This window comes from Echiichthys vipera, assembly GCF_963691815.1.
Source record: "Echiichthys vipera genome assembly, chromosome: 5".
Lineage (NCBI taxonomy): Eukaryota > Metazoa > Chordata > Actinopteri > Perciformes > Trachinidae > Echiichthys > Echiichthys vipera.
The window spans coordinates 31,804,515-31,827,298 of record NC_139830.1 but is presented as its reverse complement, the minus strand read 5'-3'; the positions used below and the strand labels follow the sequence as shown (position 1 = coordinate 31,827,298).

The 22,784-nt window shown below is 44.6% G+C and overlaps 1 protein-coding gene across 1 annotated transcript in view; it reads right to left on the bottom strand.

Moving 5' to 3' along the window:
• The window catches only part of LOC310946795 (uncharacterized protein), a gene marked incomplete at its 5' end in the record, with an annotated part of 28,648 nt that extends 7,997 nt beyond the window's left edge, over nt 1-20,651 (bottom strand). Inside the window, 2 exons of the mRNA XM_083913347.1 lie at nt 19,399-19,648; nt 20,583-20,651. Of these exons, the coding sequence (XP_083769473.1) occupies nt 19,399-19,648; nt 20,583-20,651 (319 nt within the window). The remainder of the gene's footprint in view (nt 1-19,398; nt 19,649-20,582) is intronic.
• Between the last annotated feature and the right edge of the window lie 2,133 nt (nt 20,652-22,784).

The following is a 22,784-nucleotide window of genomic DNA, read 5'->3' as shown; positions in this document are numbered from 1 at the left end:
CAACTTAGTTCTGTAGGAAATGCTGCTACACTTTAACACTGTTATCACTTATCACCCCTTAAGACTTATTTAGTTTGTACTTATTTTATTTAATCTGCTGCTAAACTGCACGCTGCATGTTGTTATATATTGAATAAACCTGTGTTTAACCACAGTGTCTGTTGCACAGTCACATTTAGTTATTGCTTGATTATTTTATGTTAGCTTTCTTTTGATTTGATTCATGTTTATGCTTATTGTTACTCTGATCCTTTCATCTTTGTGTTGAAACTGGTGCACAACAATTTTCCGCGGGATTAATAAAGCTTCTTGAATGTTGTTACAGATATTCCTGTTATTTCTTTGTAACATCAGCCGCTGATATTGAAATGGATAAACACGTTTATTTCCTATAAGTTCTTCACAATAAAAGAGCTCTGTTACTCACTTATGACACTGGTGGAGAGGCTTTATCCTGCAGGTGAGAACATAGAGACTGAGAGCTGTCCACTTGTGACCGGATCACTAAGATTGGATGTTTTTACCACGTGGGAAAAGCCCCTAGGTCTTAAGCTTCCATTCCCCTGTTCTATTAAGAACAATTCAAACCAATGATTCGAAACGTGAAAAAACTGTTTTGAACATTGTAGGTGATGATATCCAGCTCCAAAAAAAGTCTGAAATGTCGGGATTAGAGCAGAAGTACAGAGAGTTGTTGCTTGTCTCACTGGTGTGAAACTGAACGATTCAGAATGTTGCAGACCTAAACTTTGCTTGCCCGTTCATAAGATACAAGAAAAAGTTTACCTTTTGTTGTGTGTATTTGGCCAGAGACCTCCCAGACCAGCGGCATCATCTCATCCGACATGCCTGTTAGAACACATGATCAAAACTGACAGGGACTTTCTATATATTGCAATGTATCAACCAAATTAGTCTCTTCTTTCTCTTGGTGCCAACATAATAAACTTTGCCATGGTATTTTAACGAAACTTTAAATGAAAGTAAAAGACATGAAAATAAAAAAGGCATTGGCACTAGAAAGTGTGGGATCTCTTTCAGAGTTAAAAAATATATATATTCCCATAATGCTTTCATTTTGTATCTAATCATGTTTTAGGTTTCTCTGCTCCAACACACCTGAATCTAATGATGTTATCAAGCAGCTGAAGCTTGTCATAGGTTTGTAAATTTTTAGACTCAGGTGTGTTAGAGCAGGCGGAAACCTAAAACATGCAGGACAGTGGCCCTCCAGGAGCATGATTGGGCAGCCCTGCACTACACATATTATTACCTTTGGCTGAATGTGGATCATTGTTTTCTTGAACTTTAGGGGATTTCTTCAGCAAAGCAACACTCTTACACACTGCTCCAAACAAGCTTCTTTACTAATGATTGCTGAGGTTAAAACATAATTATTAACATGCATACAGTATCTAAATGGGAGTTCAAAACCAGAAGAGGTATAACCCCAATGACTCTGTGGCGGTTTATTATTTGTCGTCTTATGTTGCTGCTCAAATTGTCATGAGCTGAATGAGCTAAAAGCATGAAACTTGGCCCACATTGCAAAATAAACAAATGTCCTGAACTGAATATTCAGTCTTTCACCCAACGATAATCACCCACATACCTGATGAAGGTGAAGAAGGTGCAGCATCCTTGACAGTCATGTCAGCCTCCTCTCCAGTGTCTGATGAATCACTGTCCTCAGCGATTGTCTCTGTAAAAAAAACATCAACAATATCGGCAAGCTATTAAGTGACACATAGACCAATTAAAGAGAACAGCATTACATGAAACTCTCCACCTTATAATCCGGTGTACATATATATATATATATATGATAAAAAAATAGACCATTCATTGACAGTGTGCCTCATAATCCAGCGCACCCTATAGTGCAGAAAAAAATACAGTAAATGTAAGCCTATGTAGTAACTTAAATATTGGTTATTGCCTGTGGATTTACAATAACAAGTACGTCAGTCTTCATCATGATTGTAGGTGCCATTAGGAGCTGGTAATCATACATCATCTGCTGGTTGTATTAATACATTGGTTCAAACTACTGGTAGTATTAGAATTTTAGCAGTTCATACAATCCCCAAAAATCTCTGCGAAAGGTTAATTGTGTGTGTTGAGTAATTTACAGAGGCCTCATTTACCTTTTGGATTAATGTTGATCTCATCAAGATTCCTTCCTTTAAATTTAGACAGCTGTCCTCGTTCCAGGGCCTGGACTCCTTTGACTTTCTTGTTTAGGTGGATTCCCTGCATGTCCCTCCATAGTGACCTCCTCTTGAGGTAGGCCTCCCAGTTTGCAGAGTGCATGTAATCATTGGCTTTTACAGCATCAGCTTTCTTCTTCAGCATCATGACTTCCACGTCATTTGCAGATTGAGAACTGGAACTTGCTTTCTCTACCTTTCTCTTCTTTCTCTTGTGCCGTTTGACTTTTGTCTCTGAGTCGCTGTCTCTTTCAGACTGAGATGGAGGAACAATTTCTTTGCTGAACTCAGTACTAGTTTCATCTGTGTGTCCGACTTTATTCTTTTGCGTCCTGACTGTATTACGGTCATGTCCACCGCAGGAACTGGAACTTGCTTTCTCTACCTTTCTCTTCTTTCTCTTGTGCCGTTTGACTTTTGTCTCTGAGTCGCTGTCTCTTTCAGACTGAGATGGAGGAGCAAACTCCCCTTCACTGAACTCAGTACTAGAGTCATCTGTGTGTCCACTGACTTTATTCTTTTGAGTCCTGACTGTAGTACGGTCATGTCCACCGCAGGAACTGGAACTTGCTTTCTCTACCTTTCTCTTCTTTCTCTTGTGCCGTTTGACTTTTGTCTCTGAGTCGCTGTCTCTTTCAGACTGAGATGGAGGAACAAACTCCCCTTCACTGAACTCAGTACTAGAGTCATCTGTGTGTCCACTGACTTTATTCTTTTGAGTCCTGACTGTAGTACGGTCATGTCCACCGCAGGAACTGGAACTTGCTTTCTCTACCTTTCTCTTCTTTCTCTTGTGCCGTTTGACTTTTGTCTCTGAGTCGCTGTCTCTTTCAGACTGAGATGGAGGAGCAAACTCCTCTTCACTGAACTCAGTACTAGAGTCATCTGTGTGTCCACTGACTTTATTCTTTTGAGTCCTGACTTTAGTACGGTCATGTCCACCGCAGGAACTGGAACTTGCTTTCTCTACCTTTCTCTTCTTTCTCTTGTGCCGTTTGACTTCTGTCTCTGAGTCGCTGTCTCTTTCAGACTGAGATGGAGGAACAATTTCTTTGCGGAACTCGGCAAAAGGGTCATCTGGTTGGTGTCCAAGCATTTGTCCGCTTAGCTTAAAAGAGAACCGAGAAAAGTTACATTTCGGGTATTTTGTTAAATCCATAACATTTTAACATCAGAAATGTCATGACCAAACAAAAGGATCAAGAATAAATTAAAAAATTTGAGTGCTTGTCTAAGTGAATCATTCGCACTGTGCATGCCTTTGCCATGCTGTGCGTGCTACTGTGTCTGAGGGCGTGATCACACTGTCCTTTTGGCCGCGGCCAAAACCGGTTTTTCAGCTAAAGCCTAGTACCTTTAAGCAGTGTGAGTGCACCCGCTCCGCGCTCAACTGCGGCCAGCGGACCGTCCACGGCCCGCTTGAAAGAGGTGGGCTTTAGCGGAGCCGTTTGCACATGTACGAGCACGAGCGTGTGCACGTGTACGAGCACGAGCCCTACGGCAGTAGCGTTATGTCCGCCTGTTCGGACATGTAAATAGAAGGAGGGACCATGCGCGGACATTTAACAACAACAACAATGGTGGTGAAAGGTTCACATTGGTGTGGTGCGGAGGTGGAGTGTTTACTGCAGATTTGGTCGATGAAAAGATTCAAAAACAGTCGACAAGACGCACAAAAACTCTGAGGTCTGTGGAAAGATTTGTAAACAAAGCCACACACGCGATCAATGCGTGTGACGTGTTACGGCGTGATGATGTATGGACAGCAAGAAGCATTGGCCGAGGCCCAGGCAGTGTGAATACAAACGGGGCTGGGGCGTGGGGGGGAGAGGGAGGGGGGACAAGTACCCTAAAGTCCGGGTCGCGGTGCGAAAGGACAGTGTGAGCAGACCCTTAGAGGGGTTCCTGGTGGTTTTTGGTAGTTGCTAGACAGTAGGCTTAACCAATGCACACTTCACATGTTTTTACTGCTCATACAAATTCAAAGTGAAACATATTTTATTATCATTAGTCTAAATCAGTGTTTCTGTTATCAAGTGATTAACTTTTTTATGCAGTAAATCTTTTACAGTACAATATACACGCCATGTCGCCAAATATACTTTTGCATCTGATCACAGTTTATATTGATTCGTGCATTGAAAGTCTCGTCTATGTTGAGCACCAAACTGATCCATTATTTTTACTGAGCAGTGCCAACTATGTGACGTTTTGCAAAGAGACTTACAGTTACACTGTCTGTTCGTCTGAGTTCAGGTACACTTGTGTCCTTGTAAACATCAACTGGGAGGAGCACCAGGATAAAAGTATCGTCACTGTCACTGGAACACTCCTGTTCTTTCTGAAAAATAACATCAGAAAATCAAGATCAGTATAAGAGCTTCCAACCTATGTGAAGCCTGACAAAGAGTAATGTGTACCGTATTTTTTGCACTATAAGAGGCGCACTTAAAAGTCTTTACTTTTCTCAAAAAAATGACAGTGCGCCTTAGAGCGTACTCACACTGTCCTTCCGCACCGCGACCCGGGCTTTAGGGTACTTGTCCCCCCCCCTCTCCCCCCACGCCCCAGCCCCGTTTGTACTCACACTGCCAGGGCCGGCCAATGCTTCTTGCTGTCCATACATCATCACGCCGTAACACGTCACACGCATTGATCGCGTGTGTGTGGCTTTGTTTACAAATCTTTCCACAGACCTCAGAGTTTTTGTGCGTCTTGTCGACTGTTTTTGAATCTTTTCATCCGACCAAATCTGCAGTAAACACTCCACCTCCGCATCACACCAACGTGAACCTTTCACCGCCATTGTTGTTGTTGTTAAATGTCCGCGCATGGTCCGTCCTTCTACTTACATGTCCGAACAGGCGGACATAACGCTACTGCCGTAGGGCTCGTGCTCGCACACGTGCGCACGCTCGTGCTCGCACACGTGCGCACGCTCGTGCTCGTACATGTGCAAACGGCTCCGCTAAAGCCCACCTCTTTCAAGCGTGGACGGCCCGCTGGCAGCAGTTATGCGCGGAACGGGTGCACTCACATTGCTTAAAGGTACTAGGCTTTAGCTGAAAAAACGGTTTTGGCCCCGGCCAGGACAGTGTGAGTACGCCCTCATAACTGATGCAACTTATGGAGTCATTCTGGTTGTGCTTACTGACCTCTAAGCAATTTTGTGTGGTACATGGCGCTCACGGCGCCAAGTAAAACATGTTTTAGTACGACTTAAAACTACAAAGCCGCACCACTTGCAGCTTTATGGCTACTGTAGCCAGGAGCGTCAGGCAGTAATGGATGCCGTTATCGCCAAACTGGAATAAACTGAAAAAGTGAGTTTATTGTGTTGTATTTTACATGTTATAACTGAACAAGGTTGGGAGTTATTGTGAACGCGTTTGATAAAGTTTAACTGACTAACTTATCTGACTGTTTTGTTTCGCTTCATGCGCCATATAGCCCGGTATGTATGTATATATATATATATATATATATATATAAATATGTGTGTAAATATATAAAAATGATAAAAAAATAGACCATTCATTGACAGTGTGCCTCATAATCCAGTGCGCCCTATAGTGCAGAAAAAAATACAGTAAATGTAAGCCTATGTAGTAACTTAAATATTGGTTATTGCCTGTGGATTTACAATAACAAGTACATCAGTCTTCATCATGATTGTAGGTGCCATTAGGAGCTGGTAAAAAGTTAGTCTATAACTGGTTTGATTCTAACTCGGGCCCTCTATATTATTATATAGAGGGCCCGAGAGGGCCCTTTAAATATTAGAATATTTGCAAACAAAGTCTATATAATAATACTTATAGATGCTACATATATTAACTACTGATGTTTTTACTAATGAGACCGGTAAAAGCACCAAATGCCAGGAAACACTTCTCTATACTGTCATTCTTATGAACATTATAAAAATGTGTGGTAAAACTGACCGTTGTATTCAGTCTACCATGTAAAAGCAAAGTCCTCTCCCTCTCGTCATTTAACCTCTCTGTGTGGGCCTTCTGGTAGCGTTTCTCACACATATCGTGATGTGTCCTGAGTTTCTGGAGGCGATGAAAGTGACGACTTTGAGCCTGCACAGACAACTAAGCTTAAAACTGTGAATTTATTTATGCTTGCTTAGATAGGACACTAGCGGTGTGATGAGACCTACCCCAGATAAGACAAACACTATGTGAGCATTGAGCACAAAGTGTTTGTGTCTTATCTTTCACTCTGTTGCTGTTTATCCACTAATAAATATATATATATATATATATATATATATATATATATATATATATATATATATATATATATATATATATATATATATATATTGCGAGACAACTTTTCAACTCAACGAGAAATATGGACACATTTTTTTAAATCGCAGGATCTCATGAGATGAGATCTCGCCACACCCCTATAGGACACTGGAGAAACAGAAAGGAAAGAGAAGATAGAAGGTACAACATGCAGCAAATGGTATTGGATACAAAGGAAACCAGGGCCACTCTCACCAAAAACAGACTTTTTGGTGAGAGTAGGAGAGGAGGCAGCAACAGGAAGGCAGAGCCGCGGCACAGGGCTCCCTGCAAACCCACAAGGGCTGTGTGGATGGCTAGTGACTAGAGAACAAACTTCGTGCTGAACGACAACATGAAACCGGAGCTTGCAGACACCCCTGTCATTCATATTCCAGGTTTGGGATAACTTTGAACTCCAGATTTATTATGAACATGCGCACACGTTTAAAAAGGCACCATCCAGGTGAAGCTAAGGAAGTTGAGTTTTCTTTTTTCTGGTGACCTCTCTTTTTCAAACAGGCAAACTACGTAGAATTGAGTCTTATTCAGTTTTCAAACATCTAGTCTGTTGCCCAGTTTCAGATATTCTAGTTGGTGTGAAACAAACCAAGCTGTGCAAACCCGGCCCCTTACACCATTTTAACAACCCCTACCTGGGAATTCAGAACGGACAAATGACAAAGTTAATGCCGCAGTTGTAATTATTTAAGAAGGATTTGACAAATTGGAGAATTGCAGCAATATTTTTTTTAGATGTGTTTTTATTTGTGTTTCATACTGACAGTGAAAACTGTTTAACTATTTAATTGTTTTTTTACCACTTAAACTTGTGTTTGTGCTGACAAACATGCAGTTTTTTCATTTCCCCCTTAACTATGAACCGTACCGTGACTTTAAAAACAAGGTACGTACCAAACTGTGACTTTGGTGTACCGCTACACCCCGAATCATAACTGTGATAGACTTCATAAATAAGAAATTTTCATCTCCAAGTAAACGCACTCACTGTTGGAAAGGAATTGAAATGCAAGAATGAAGACTGTAGCTTCCTTCTGATGAGCTCCCTCTAAAGGAAGATAATTTTCCTTGTTTAAAATCTAATATATTTTGCATCCCTATTTTCAAAGTTGTTAAAACGTGTCCTCAAAGGGGTCACTGTGGTCACAAACAAATATTTAAACTAAAGGTGAAGCATTCAGGGAAGGCCTAGTGTTAAACATTATTATTTTGATTCTTATCTAACTACTCAGTCATGCATGTACACAACTCAACTGTCAAATTTAAGATCCAAAAAAGATAAATACACTATCCTACCTCTTTCTTTTGTTCAGGGTGAAAGTCGTCTGTCACTTCAGCAGCATCTGCAAATTAGAAATGAAAGAGTTAATTGGTAGAAAATTAACTAACAAGGAGGACACACATGAAGCCACAATAAAAGCTTTAAAGACAGAAAAAGGTGCAACCATTTACCAAACAAGTCTCATTCACATTAACTTTATTGTTTTTTCATGAATTTTTTGTTTTAACTTTCTTAATTGGTGTCTCCTAATGCCTTTGGACACACCATCACTGTCCATTTGTACCGTGGCCATCACAGCCAAAGTCTAGTTCGTCTGACCAGTGTGAGTACGACTGTTACACGCCCAGGCATGGCACGCTTGCCAGCCTTGGCCAAGACATGTGGATTTTCGTAAAGCACAGATACACATGTATGAGCAGGAGCATAGGCAAGTGTACGAGCGCAAGCACGAGCATTGGTGGCGGTCCTGAGACTATTTTTATAAGTTTGTTCCCTGCGATGGCCATTTAAAAAGATGCTTCCTAACAGTTTGCAGTGGTCTGATGCGGAGGAGTGTTTACTGCAGATTTGATCATATGAAATATTCAAAGACAGTCAGACAAAACTAAATCTCAGAGCTGTGCAGACGAATAAGCACAAAGCAATTGAGTCAAGGCTCGGTACTTTGAAGTAATGTAAGTGTGAGCGAATCTGTCTGTGGAGTAAGAGGAGATGCTAAAGCACGGCACGGATCATGGTGTGAGTGTGCACTTAAATTACACAGAGCTGCAATAATTAAATAATAAGTAAATCACATCCAAATGGTCCTTAAGGGCGCCCTCCCACTGTGCCTCCGTCCCGTGCCCCGTGCTTTAGGGTCCTTGTCCCCCCCTCCAGGCCCATTTGTACTCACACTACCTGGGCCTCGGAGAATGCTTCTTGCTGCCTATACGTCATCACGCCGTAACACGTCACACGCATTGATGACGTCATGGCGATGCGTGGCTTTGTTTCCAGATCTTTCCGTAGACCTCGGAGTTTTTGTGCGTCTTGTCGACTGTTTTTGAATCTTTTCATCGACCAAATCTGCAGTAAACACTCCACCTCCGCATCACACCAACGTGAACCTTTCACCGCCATTGTTTGAAAAGTCTGCGCATGGTCCCTCCTTCTTTTTTCTACGTCCCAACAGGCGCACAGGAAGTGCGGTTGCACTCACACTGGTCAAACGCACTAGGCTTGACCCTGAAAACCTGTTTTTGCCTGGTGCGGAAGGACAGTCTGAGTGCGCCCTAAGAGAGGCCCCTTACTGTTTTGTTTTTCGTTTTTTTGCCCCATGATGCACTTCACCTTGAGAGGGGGGCATTAAAAGAGAGAGGAAACAGGAAGGGGTCTACATGGCATATTTTCTCTGCTTTAGTGTGACATTTAAAAAGAAAACTGGCTAATTTTACAAAAGTTACACAACACTTAACACTGTTACATAATATCAAACATACTTCTTTTATACAAGCCTCATTATTCTAGCATCTCATTACACCTCCCCTGTCTCACCTGTACATCCAGAGCTGCCACCAGTGGCTCCCAGACTCAGGCTTTCCTCCTCCTGTCGGCACAAGTGACACAGTCAGTCCAAAACATCATATAACACTGAATATCTGCATTTATTGCAACAACACTCTGGACCTAACCATATTAACCTCAGTGCAGTTTGTAGAGCACACAAACCAAATACACAATTTTATGATAACATGTATGATTTTGACATAATTTCAAAAACTACTACTACTAATAAATATTGCAGTGAATACTATAATCCGTCTAGGAAGATATATAGCATTGATATATAATTGATCTATAAGCCATGTGAATATTTAAGCAAACTATTTGATAACACTTGTGCATGCCAGGGGTATTTTTAAAAATCGCCTTGGATGAAAGAAAAGCTTGCCACTGTATCTCCGCATTATTTAGAGTTTTAATATGTTGCAGAAGCAGTGCTCCACCTGCTCTATCTCTCTCCGTCACACACACGGCACCGCGGACCGATCCTGTCTGACCGTCTCACCCTCATTACTTTTAGTTAAACAGCCCGCGGTATATTTGGGTGGACGGCTGCATTAATGTGGTTTACACACACACACACACACAGAGAGATAACTGCATTAATGTGGTTCACAGACAGCGCTGCCGCGGCTTACTTCCCTGGCTGTCGGTGTAAAAGCTCCACACGGAGCAGGAAGACGAGTCCTGAGCACGTTCACGGTCATGTAAAACGTTTGCTTCAACAGAAACGAGCCGCAGCAGAGGCCGCTTTATCGCTGCCCCGTTACCAGGCGGTCTCTGTCCGCTGTCGGTGCGGACCCTTTAACTGCGTCACACCGGCCCACACCCGTTAAACGCTACGGACCGGAGCTCGTTAAAACCACAGGTTCAGTGTGAAAACACCATCCCCAGTCTTTTTATCACTTCAACAATAAGAAATAAACTTTAGTGTTTAATGTGCAGATAAAACACGCCACGAGGTTAGCATCCCAGCTAGCGTGTTGGCATACTAAGTTTAGCTAACGTCAGCTAACATTACATTACTAAAGTTAGCTAACGTTAGTATGCTAATGTTAGCAAACATTAGCATACTAACGTTAGCTAAAATTAGCTTACTTTAGCATGCATAAAAACAAACCGTTTACAAACGCGGTGAGCAAGGTGCAGCCTTTTGCAATGTAGTAATTTAAGTCGCGGTAAACAGTATGAAATTAAAGTAAACAGTTATATTCAGAGTTTAGTCACATAAACTTACCATTTCCTTCAACATTTGCAGAGCTCGGCCATGACCTCGTGCGTGCAGGTGCCGTCTGTCTGTGTGTCTGTAGCACAGCGAGAGCAGGTGTCCGAAAAAAAAAAAAGAAGTTGCGCTGGATATGTGACACGGCGCACCCCGCGGACCTCCCGCAGACCTCCCGCAGACGGTGCTGCGCTCAGAAAGAGCCGGCGGGACAGCCCGGTGCGCAAACACAGTGCAAGTTCAGTCGGCCAGAGGGCACGCGGCCACAGCCAGCGAGTGAAGAGGGAAACTGTAACTGAGGACTTTTACTCACGACTCTATTTAAAGACACATTTGACACACTTGTAAATTATTTGTATCATAATTTCATTATTTAAAGTGAGCTCCAATTTTACCAGTTGCATTGATGAACACATTAATGCATCAATAATTATAATACAACTGAAATATAATCTTATATTATATACCTGTTTACATAGTGTAGCACTTGTTGCACACATCAGCATAAATATATATATATATATATATATATATTTTTTTTTTTTTTTAATTATTATTATTTTTTCTAAATGTATTCTGAAACAGACATTCTCAATTATGAGTTATTTTGTTCTCCAAGGCAGGACCTTTACTGTAAAAAAAAGTGTCACAGGTTACAATCTGTGTAATCTGCTGCACTCACATAGTATTTAACGTCGGAGGAAGAACCTTGATAGCCAGCATTAACAAGATGGCAGACATGCCCAAACTACAGATTTGCACCAGGGTGGGGGATGGGCGAGGTCAAGGTGGGGACTTTAAATATCTGGATCTGTGTAACATACATATATATATAAAGTTATAACTGAACGTGGGTGGAAGGACTTTGAAATACCTGCTGAAGTGGAAATGTTAAATACTCAACTGAAATTTCATCTGAAAAACTTCATTACATTTAAATGATGAGTGTAGCTGTAACTAGACATTTGAATGAAGTTTAAAATGACAAATAGTGGAGCAGATTATTTACATAAACGGCTCCAGATCAGTTGATGAAGATGTTTTAGCTGAATACCGCTGTAGTGTCAACCAATGTGATCCATTGCTGGACAATATGTTTATTAACATAGTATTTGATGGTGGCTTATCATGTTTTCTGTTTACATTTGACTTCAATTGTCTGGAAACGCTATGAAGTCGGAGCTTATTACTCCATGTAGGAGAAGTCCCACGTCCCAGGGCTTAGGAATACAGCATTAGACTTAAGAAACCATTTTGCTTGGGATACAAGCATGAAAATTGCCATGAGCTGTCTCAAAGGGTCATTGGCAAGGAACCACCCACATCCACTTAAAATTGCAAAATGGCAGCCATTTTTCAGGATGACTGCCCCCACCATGTGGATACAGAGAGGTTATTTGACCACTCTGTCTGACTCCTTGCCCATGCCTAGCTTGGAGCCCCTCTGTGGGGTGGTGGGGCTGGGTAGAGGTCCTGGAGGTGTGTGGGAGACTTAGCCTGACTCAGCCTAGCTTGGAGCCCCTCTGTGGGGTGGTGGGGCTGGGTAGAGGTCCTGGAGGTGTGTAGAGACTTAGCCTGGCTCAGCCTAGCTTGGAGCCCCTCTGTGGGGTGGTGGGGCTGGGTAGAGGTCCTGGAGGTGTGTGGGAGACTTAGCCTGACTCAGCCTAGCTTGGAGCCCCTCTGTGGGGTGGTGGGGCTGGGTAGAGGTCCTGGAGGTGTGTAAAGACTTAGCCTGGCTCAGCCTAGCTTGGAGCCCCTCTGTGGGGTGGTGGGGCTGGGTGGAGGTCCTGGAGGTGTGTGGGAGACTTAGCCTGACTCAGCCTAGCTTGGAGCCCCTCTGTGGGGTGATGGGGCTGGGTGGAGGTCCTGGAGGTGTGTGGGAGACTTAGCCTGGCTCAGCCTAGCTTGGAGCCCCTCTGTGGGGTGGTGGGGCTGGGAAGAGGTCCTGGAGGTGTGTAGAGACTTAGCCTGGCTCAGCCTAGCTTGGAGCCCCTCTGTGGGGTTAGGGTTAGGGTTTGATGGTAGAGGTCCTGGAGGTGTGTAGAGACTTAGCCTGGCTCAGCCTAGCTTGGAGCCCCTCTGTGGGGTGGTGGGGCTGGGTAGAGGTCCTGGAGGTGTGTGGGAGACTTAGCCTGACTCAGCCTAGCTTGGAGCCCCTCTGTGGGGTGGTGGGGCTGGGTAGAGGTCCTGGAGGTGTGTAAAGACTTAGCCTGGCTCAGCCTAGCTTGGAGCCCCTCTGTGGGGTGCTGGTGCCTGTGTGGAGGCCCTATTTTTGACTCCTTCAACCACTACAATCAATTATGAATATAATTTCTGTCGTAACTATTGTTACAACACAATTGTTACAACTTCAACTCTTTCTAATACAACTTAATTGTGCATAGCATTAACTCAGGCAGGCCATAAGGTCAAGGTCAGCCCAGCCTGCTACAGTTAGTAGTTAGTTACAATTGCCAGCTGATCTTCAGCCAGCCCATCAATTGACCCTAAATTAATTTCAAGCAGGCCCCGTCAGCTGATGACTTGATGTCTCCCTCCTACGAATTCAATTGGAAAATCTCTCGCTGCTTTCAATTTAAGCCAATGCACTGATACACCTCTACCCATCTCCTCCTTTACAATGCATTTCTGACTATCAGTTTCATTGTTCATGCCATTGTTGCCCGTTCTGTTCACCATGGGTGGCTTATCACAACTGCTCTTCCGGCCTTTGGCTCTCTCTGCTTTTTTAAGAGTAGGATTGTCCCAACACCGAGCCATGCTACCAAATACATATCTGCCTAATGGCAATAAAGTTTTTTTATTTTAATAGAGATGGTCCTGAATTACCTACTGTTACTGCTACAGTAGACAAAGGCTGTTTCTTGAGCCTGTATCCATGTTGTTATTTTCAAGATTATAAAAAAAGTGTCACAGGTTACAATCTGTGTAATCTGCTGCACTCACAAAGTATTTAACGTCGGAGGAAGAACCTTGATAGCCAGCATTAACAAGATGGCAGACATGCCCAAACTACAGATTTGCACCAGGGTGGGGGATGGGCGAGGTCAAGGTGGGGACTTTAAATATCTGGATCTGTGTAACATACATATATACTATATATAAAGTTATAACTGAACGTGGGTGGAAGGACTTTGAAATACCTGCTGAAGTGCAGGTATTTCAAAGGTGACAGGGTTCACTAAGGTACACAAGCTCCCTTACCACGGGAGTCATTATATTTTCAAGATTTTTTATAATCTTGAAAATAACAACATAAATACTTAGTATGTTGAATAAAGATGGAAAAAGCTTTCTTTAATTCATTTATTAAACCTTTTTTTTATCAGGTGAATCATTAAGAACAAATTCTTATCTACCTTATCAACAGAAAGCCACTACACTTGCACCACCATCAAACATTATATATGTTATATGTGGCATAGATTTCTCTGCATTGTCATGTTCTGTCACCTTAGCTGTGCTTGTTTCTACTATTCTGGTCTAACATATGAGTCATATTCACATTAATATAGATATTATTATAGTTACTGGAAGTGTGTCTGTCTCTGTCTTTGTCTCTCTCTGTCCATCTGTCCATCTTTTCTCGCTCTCTCTCCGGTGCAGACAGATGTCCGTCCTCCACAGAGCTGGGTCTGTCTGACATTCCTGTCTGTTATAGTGAAGGTTTTCAACGCCACCGTACTCTACGGGGGAATTGTTGGGTCTATGTAAATCATAAATAAGTCATAGAGTGTGGTCTTTACCTACTCTGCAGGTTTGCCACGGAGCTGACCGAAAACAGCCTGAAAAAGCGACATGGCACCTCCCTCCTCTCCATTCACTCGCAGGAGGAACCACTTGGGTCGGGTGCACTGCTGCACGGGGGGGGGGGGGGGGGGGGCAGTGAATGTGAGGGGCCTCGAGGGTCCAGACCTGGGCAGCAGAGGCTCTGGGGACGTGGAGCGTCTCCTCTCTGTGGGGGAAGGAGCCGGAGCTTGTGAGGGAGGTGGAGCTACCAGTTAGATCTGGGGGGGGCTCACCTCCACACACAGTCTGGATCTGGACCCGTACTCCTGGATAGGGGCTGGACCCTATTCTTCTCTGGAGGGGCCCAGGGTGTGAGGGGCCGGGCGGGTGTGGGGAGACTCTCAAACCCCCGGCTGAGTGCCGCGGTGTTGGAGTTCACCCCGGTGGACCAGAGGGTGGCCTCCTTACGCCTGCAGGTGGGGGGGGGGACTTCGGCGGTTGGAGACCCTGAATGGAGTCCTGCATGGGGCTCCAGTAGGGGACTCCAGAGTTCTGCTGGGAGACTTCAACGCCCACATGGGCAACGATGGAGACACCTGGAGAGGCTGATTGGGAGGAACGGCCTCCCTGATCTAAACCCCAGCGTCTGGTGTTAGACTTGTGTGCTGGTCCTGGATCCTCTTTAACAAACACCATGTTGGAACAGAAGGAGGCTCAGAAGTGGACCTGGTTCCAGAGCACCCTAGGCCAAAGGTCCAGGATCCAGTCTGTGATGGTCTCATCTGATCTGAGGCCGTATATTCTGGACACTCGAGTGAAGAGAGGGGCAAAGCTGTCAGCTGATCACCATCTTGGGATGAGTTGGTCAGAGGATGGGAAAGATCCTGGACAGACCAGGTAAACCCAAACCAGTAGTGCGGGTGAACTGGGAACGTCTGGAGGAGGCCCCTGTCCCAGAGACCTTCAACTCACACATCCGGAGGAGCTTTTCTGGCGTCCCTGTGGAGGTTGGGGGCATCGAACCGGAGTGGGCGATGTTCAAAGCTTCCACTGCTGAAGCTGCAGCGGTGAGCTGTGGCCTCAAGGTCTTAGGTGCCTCAAGGGGCGGTAACTCTCCAACACCGTGGTGGACACTGGTGGTCAGGGAAGCTGTCAGATTGAAGGGGACCTCCCGGGATATGTTATCCCAGAAGACTCTGGAGGCAGTGGCAAGGTACCAACAGGTCTGAAGGGCTGCAGCCTCTGCTGTGTCAGAGGCAAAGCAGCGGGTGTGGGAGGAGTTCAGAGAAGTCCTGGAGAAGGACTTTGGGGGGCACCGAGCTTCTGGAAAACCATTCAGCACCTCAGGAGGGGGACACGGGGAACCGTCCAAGCTGTTTACAGTAAGGACGGGACGCTGGTGACCTCAGCTGATGAGGTCATGGGGCGGTGGAAGGACTCTGAGGAAGTCCTGAATGGGCCCAACACGCCCTCTTTTGTAGAGGCAGAGCTGGAGGCTGATGGGGATCATCGTCAACATCTCTGACAGAAGTCACTGAGGAAGGAAACAAGTCCACAGAGGCAAAGCCCCAGGATCCATGAGCTGCATCCACACATGCTGAAAGCTTTGGGTCTGGAGGGGCCGTCCTGGTCCTGGTCCTGGTCCACACGTCTCTGACACACTGGTGGAAGTCTGGGACAGTGCCAAGTGAGTGGCAGACTGGGGTGGTGGTTCCCCTATTTAAAAAGGGTAACCAAAGAGATACTGTGGGAGGTTCTGCGGGAGTATGGGGTGAGGGGGTCACTTCTAAGGGCCTTCCAATCTCTGAACACCCAAAGAGAAAGCTGTGTCTGGATCCTCGGCAGTAAGTTGGATCGTTCCCGGTGGGGGTCGGCCTCCTCCAGGGGTGTACTTTGTCCCCAATCCTGTTTGTGATTTTCATGGACAGGATATCGTGGTGTAGTCGTGGTGGGGAGGGGTTGCAGTTTGGTGGGCTGAGGGTCTGGTTTCTGTTTTTTGCAGATGACGTGGTCCTGATGGCGTCGTCGGTCAGTGACCTTCAGCACTCACTGGATCGATTCCCAGCCGAGTGTGAAACGACCTCTAAATCTGAGGCCGTGGCTCTCAGCGGGCAACCGGTGGATTGTTACTCCGGGTCGGGTATGAGTCCTGACCCCAAGTGAAGGAGTTCAAGGACCTCGGGATCTGGTTCACAAGTGAGGGGACGATGGAGCGTGAGTTTGGCCGGAGAATCGGAGCAGCGGGGGCGGTGCTGCAGTCGCTCTACCGCACCGTTGTGATGAACAGAGAGCTGAGGAAGGCAAAGCTCTGGATCTACCGCTCAGTCCTGGTTCCTACCCTCACCTGTGGTCCTGAAAGCTGGGTCAGGACCCAAAGAACAAGGTCGCGGGTACAAGCGGCCGAAAGGGTTTCCTCAGGAGGGGGTCTGGAGTCTCCCTTAGAGAGAGGGGGAGAAGTTCAGCATCCGTGAGGAACTCGGAGTAGAGCCGCTGCTCCTTTGCGTTGAAAGGAGCCAGTTGAGGTGGTTCAGGATCATCTGGTAAGGATGAACCCTGGGCGCCTCCCTAGGGAGGTGTTCCAGGCACGTCCAGCTGGGAGGAGGCCTCGGGGAAGACCCAGGACCAGGTGGAGAGATTAGATCTCCACACTGGCCTGGGAACGCCTCAGGATCCCCCAGTTAGAGCTGGTTAATGTGGCCCGGGAAAGGGAAGTTTGGGGTCAACTGCTGAAGCTGTTGCCCCTGCGATCCGACTCCGGATAAGTGGTTGAAGATGAGATGAGATTAATTGAAATTCAGATTAGGCCAATAATGCAGTGATTAAAAAAATAAAAACAAGCCCTAGATCAAAGGCCCGGCCAAACCTGGTGGGATATAAAGAGAGGCAGAGAATCTAAACTCTACTCCAGACTAACTTGTTACCCCCATCATCCCCAGTTTGTAGGTAGCTCTGGGGTATGTTTAATACTAACATTACTATTGTGTAACTCCATAGGCCAAGTCCAAAATGTACTCAGTACATTTATTCACTATACTTGTTGTGTTTATAAAACAGCTGTTCACTGTTAAATGCTTCATGTTGTGTACAGTAAGCTGTATTAGCCATGAGCTCTGTTAACTCCATTCTCTATAAACTCTGTTTCTGTTAGCTCCATTAGCTGTATGCTCTGTGTGCAAAATACATCACAGGATAGCTAGCCCCCAGCTGCAAACAGCGTCCTACTTTAGCTCTCCTGCTGATTTTAACACAGATTTGTTGTTGCACAGTGTAGCATTAAAAATGTGTTTAATGAAAAAAAATAAAATGAGCCAATAAAGTTGGGAAAGTTAAATCAAAAGTAAAAATTCATATCAATACTAGTTTAACATTTCACCAAGATAATTCATGCTTTAAACAGGTAATGTATTTTGGCTGGTTATTGTGGTAATTTTATAGCCAAAATAAATAATTATTTTATAAATTATTATGCCTAATAATATTCAAATACAAAAAGTACACTTTTATTAATTCATTCAGGCCTATCTTTTGAAATAACTTAAAACAAGGACAAAACATTAAAATATAGACATTAACTGTAATACTACTTTTGACCAATAGAGGGCACACAAGAGTGGACAAACTGCGACGCACACTTCCAACACACCTACCTCATAGGGACTGCAATCCCACTGTGTGACCACTAGGGTCGCATACACACCTAGACACACATTAATTTGTCTGAAAATGCTTCTTGTGGGGACTTTTTACAAAAACTGAGATATTGCATAGGCCATGTCTACAGACTGTTTTGAAGCGATTGGAGGGGTTTTGCCCGTGGGGACCTGATTTTTGGTCCCCACGGTGAAATGAGTCCCCATGGGTCCGTGTGCAGTTATAGTAACGTCCTCACCGGAATAGAAAAACACACACACACACACACACACACACACACACACACACACACACACACACACACACACACACACACACACACACACACACACACACACACACACACACACACACACACACACACACACACACACACAATACACAATATATATCAGTGCTGCTGGTCTTTCAAGGAGGGGAAGCTCATTTTTCCACGTTTTAAAAAGATACACGCAGTTCTTGTTACAATGGCACGAGAAGTTTAAAGTAAAAATAGAAAATACCTCATATTTTCCTTACACCGTACTTTAAAAATAATGTTCTCATTAATATGCTGAATATATGCTGTTTGCTGCTTTTTAATGGAATTTCATTTCCTAGGCAACAGCCTTGGTCCTTGTTAACTTCCTGTCAGCTGCCGTTCACATACACAGGAAAATAAACTAGGCCTGTCTTTGAATGTATGTCTACATCTTTGAAAAGGTCTATATATATAAATATAGTTTAATCATCATGGTAACTGTATCTGTTAATATTATATTTGATATATATAATTATATATGTATATATGGTTTGATCACCATGGTTACTGATCATTTGAAATCATATATATATTTATATATATATTTATATATATATAACTCACCGGCCACTCTATTAGGTGCACCTGTCCAACTGCTCGTTAATGCAAATTTCTAATGAGCCAATCACATGGCAGCAGCCACATGCGTTCAGGCATGTAGACATGGTGAAGAGGATGTGCTGCAGTTCAAAGCAGCATCAGACCGGGGAAGAAAGGTGATTGAAGTGACTTTGAACGTGGCTTGGTTGTTGGTGCCAGCCGGGCTGCTCTGAGTGTTTCAGAAACTGCTGATCTACTGGGATTTTCACGCACAACCATCTCTAGGGTTTACAGAGAATACTCTCAAAAAGAGGAAAGATCCTGTGAGCGACAGTTCTGTGGGCGGCGATGCCTTGTTTTAGCCAGAGGTCAGAGGAGAATGGGCAGACTGGTTGGAGCTGATAGAAAGGCAACAGTACTCAAATATCCACTGGTTCCAAAAGAGGAATGCAGGAGAGCATCTGTGAATACATAACACCACCTACTTTCTAGCTGAGAGGAAAAAGCAGCAGAAGACCACACTGACACTTTATTAAGCAGCAGGTGTGCCTAATAAAGTGGCCGCTGAGTGTACATATAACCGTCAACTTTGTTGTCACCTGCGGCTGGAAGCTCCATGAGCGGTTTGTGGAGCGCGCAGAGCAGCGCGTGCTGGCGGGAAATGACTTCCAGTTTGAGAGCGGCTTCTTCTTCGTATTTAAGCACCGTTTTCTCAAAGAAAAGCAAAATCTCTTCGACTGCCGCGTGCAGCCGCTGACTGACGAAGTCCCGCAGCTTCTCGACCGGGGACATGTTCACACAGAGAGCCGGAACACACCGACGGATCACCGAGGAACGACCACAACACGACTGAGAACAACAACACAGACTTCCGGAGTCTTACAACGAGTTCCGTCAGACCCTTCACAATAAAAGCACCATCTCACTTATTTATGAGCTTATTATGGAAGCCCGTTTCCGCCACTGAAAGAGAAAATATCGCCATGGTAAATCATAATTATGAGATTAAAAAAAGAAATAAAGAGATAGAAAGTGGGAAAAAAAGTCATAACCATAACCATCGAAATAATAAGATAAAAAGTCATAATAAGATAAAAAGTCATAATAATAAGATAAAAAGTCCAAATGCAAAGTTCTAGTCTGTGATGTCCCTGTGCAGCCATGTCTCTGTCGAAGTCAAAATTACGCGAGATAGAAAGTCAAACTTATGAGAGAAAAAGTCATAATAACTAGATGTGCAGCCATGAGGAGTACACCGTCACCACCGCCACCTAGAGGTCTGTATTGTTCTGTATCGCTCTGTATTGTATCGCATTGTATTGCATTGCATTGTACTGTCTACATCATCTACGCATGCGCAGCGTCGCTTGATTTCACTGGGTTTCCCGCCACTTCGGCTCCGGAAAATATTGTTTTCAACTTAGTTTATCGTTTCCATATTTGGAATTACTCGCCCAGCTTTAATTGTATTTATTTCTTCAAATGATGGACCGAAGCATTTAACCATAGGGCCTGTGGCTGCCTCTGATCACACCGGAGAAGTAAAACACGGAAGTCGTGACGCCGAATCGCACTAGCGAGGCGCCAATTTTTCAACTCAGCGGGATCAAAAAACAACTGGTAAAGTGGGCTTCCTGCCCAGGAGTGAAGAAGGATCTCCCTGGACATTCGGCTCCAGGGCTGGAATTAAACTCACCTCCCTGTGACAGTTCTATGTCCCGGGGTGACGGATCCCCAGCACAGGCTGTGACATGATGGCTGTGTGGGAGTCCTGTCTCCCCACACTCTCTAAACTGAGGGAGTAAGTATCCGGCCTGAAGGCTGACCTCAAGGAGCGAAGCTCCTCGCCCATCTTAAGGCTTCCGGCGCTGGTGACCGTACTATGACAGCCGCCGACAACACCACCCTGCCATGGACTGGCTTCATCACCACCGGATCTCTAGCAACGGCACTCACCGAGTCCCACTGGCACCACCAGGGTGCCAAGCCCAAGTCATCGGCACCCTCCACCTCCTGCCTTCTCCCCACGGAGTGGTAATGCTCCACCAGGGAGAACGGAGCAGTGGCTCCGGGTCTGGTGAGCTCACCTCCAGGCAGCCCGTGGAACAGCGCATTCCCTCCATGCTGGTTGTCGGGATCTCGATGGTCAGGCACGTGAGGATGCGCTGCGGCCAGACTTTCTGCCACCCTGGAGCCCGCGTCAGGGAGGTTGAGTGCTCCGCCCTCCAGCTGTGTTCACAGCACAGCTTGGCCTCCACGCTGGTCCTGCAAGCCGGCACCAACGATTTAAAGAACCACCGGTCCGAGGTCCTCAAGCAGGACTTCAGGCCCATGCTGGCCCGCCTGCTAAACACAGGGAAGCGTCTGATTATCTCCGGCCCGCTTCCTCCGCCGCATTTTGGTGAGGTCATGTACAGCCACCTCCGCCAGCTGCACCTGTGGCTTAAAGGATACTGCCTGGGGAAAAGTATTCCATTTGTGGACAACTTTACAGCTTTTTTAACAGTCCCAGGCTTTTAAACACGACGGCCTGCATCCTGACCAGGAGGAGTCAAGACTTTTATCCGGCAAGATTGACCTGACTGTCGAGTCCTGCACCACCACCACCTCCTGACAACAACCCAGTGTTGGGATCAGGATGCAGAGTCACAGTTTAATACACCTCTCTGCGCTGCCCCTACCACAGACGCACAGGAAGCATAGCTGCAGTCTTACACACCTCTCCGCTCGCTCTGTGGATCACTTTCCAGCTCAGTATCCTATACAAACGCTGCCTCACGATCATCTACATTAATTAATTAAAAGATGAACAGAAGAGGAGCTATACAGAAACACTTGATACAAATCAACACCAAATCTGCGATAATGCAACAAAATCAGAAAATAAAATGTGGACTTTTAAACATCAGATCTCTGTCATCTAAAGCTGTATTAATAAATGATTTGATATCAGATAACCATATTGATGTTCTCTGTCTGACTGAAACCTGGCTGTGTCCTGAAGAATATGTTAGCCTAAATGAATCCACTCCTCCCAGTCATATTAATACTCATATTCCTTGAGGCAGTGGCTGAGGAGGAGGCGTTGTAGCTATTTATGACTCAGGTCTATTAATCAACCCTAAACCTAAACTAAATTATAATTCATTTGAAAGTCTTGTTCTTTATCTTTCACATTCAACCTGGAAAACTGTGCAGCCAATTATACTCGTTATAGTTTTCCGTGCTCCTGGTCCGTACTCTGAATTTCAATCTGAATTCTCAGAGTTTCTGTCAAATTTAGTCCTTAAATCTGATAAAGTAATCATTGTAGGAGATTTTAATATTCACGTGGACGTTGATAATAATCGCCTTAGTATTGCGTTTATCCCTCTATTAGATTTGATTGGTTTTAGTCAGAGTGAACATCAACCTACTCACTGTTTTAATCACACCCTCGACCTTGTTTTGGCTTAGGGTGTGGAAATCAATGACTTATAGTCTTTTCACAGAATCCTATTTTATCAGACCATTAGTTAATAACTTTTGAATTCGTATTACAGGACTACTCACCTCTGGGCAAAAGTTTCTACACTAGATGTTTATATGATAGTGCTGTAACTATATTTAAGGAATCGATTCCATCTGAATTTCATTTAATGCCTTATCCTAATATTCAAGATTCCTGTACTAACGTTAGTTTCTCTGAAATTGATCACCTTGTTGACAGTGTCGCAGGCTCACTACGAACAACACTTGACTCTGTTGATCCTTTAAAAAATAAGATAATGAAACAGAGGAAGTTAGCTCCATGGTATAACTCATAAACCTGTGAATTAAAACAAATATTGCGAAAATTGGAAAGTAAGTGGCGTTCTACTAAATTGGAGGAATCTCGCTTAGCTTGGCATGAAAGTCTAAAAATATATAGGAAGGCCCTCCGTAATGCCAGAGCTGCCTATTACTCATCTTTAATAGAGCAGAATAAGAACAATCCTAGATTTCT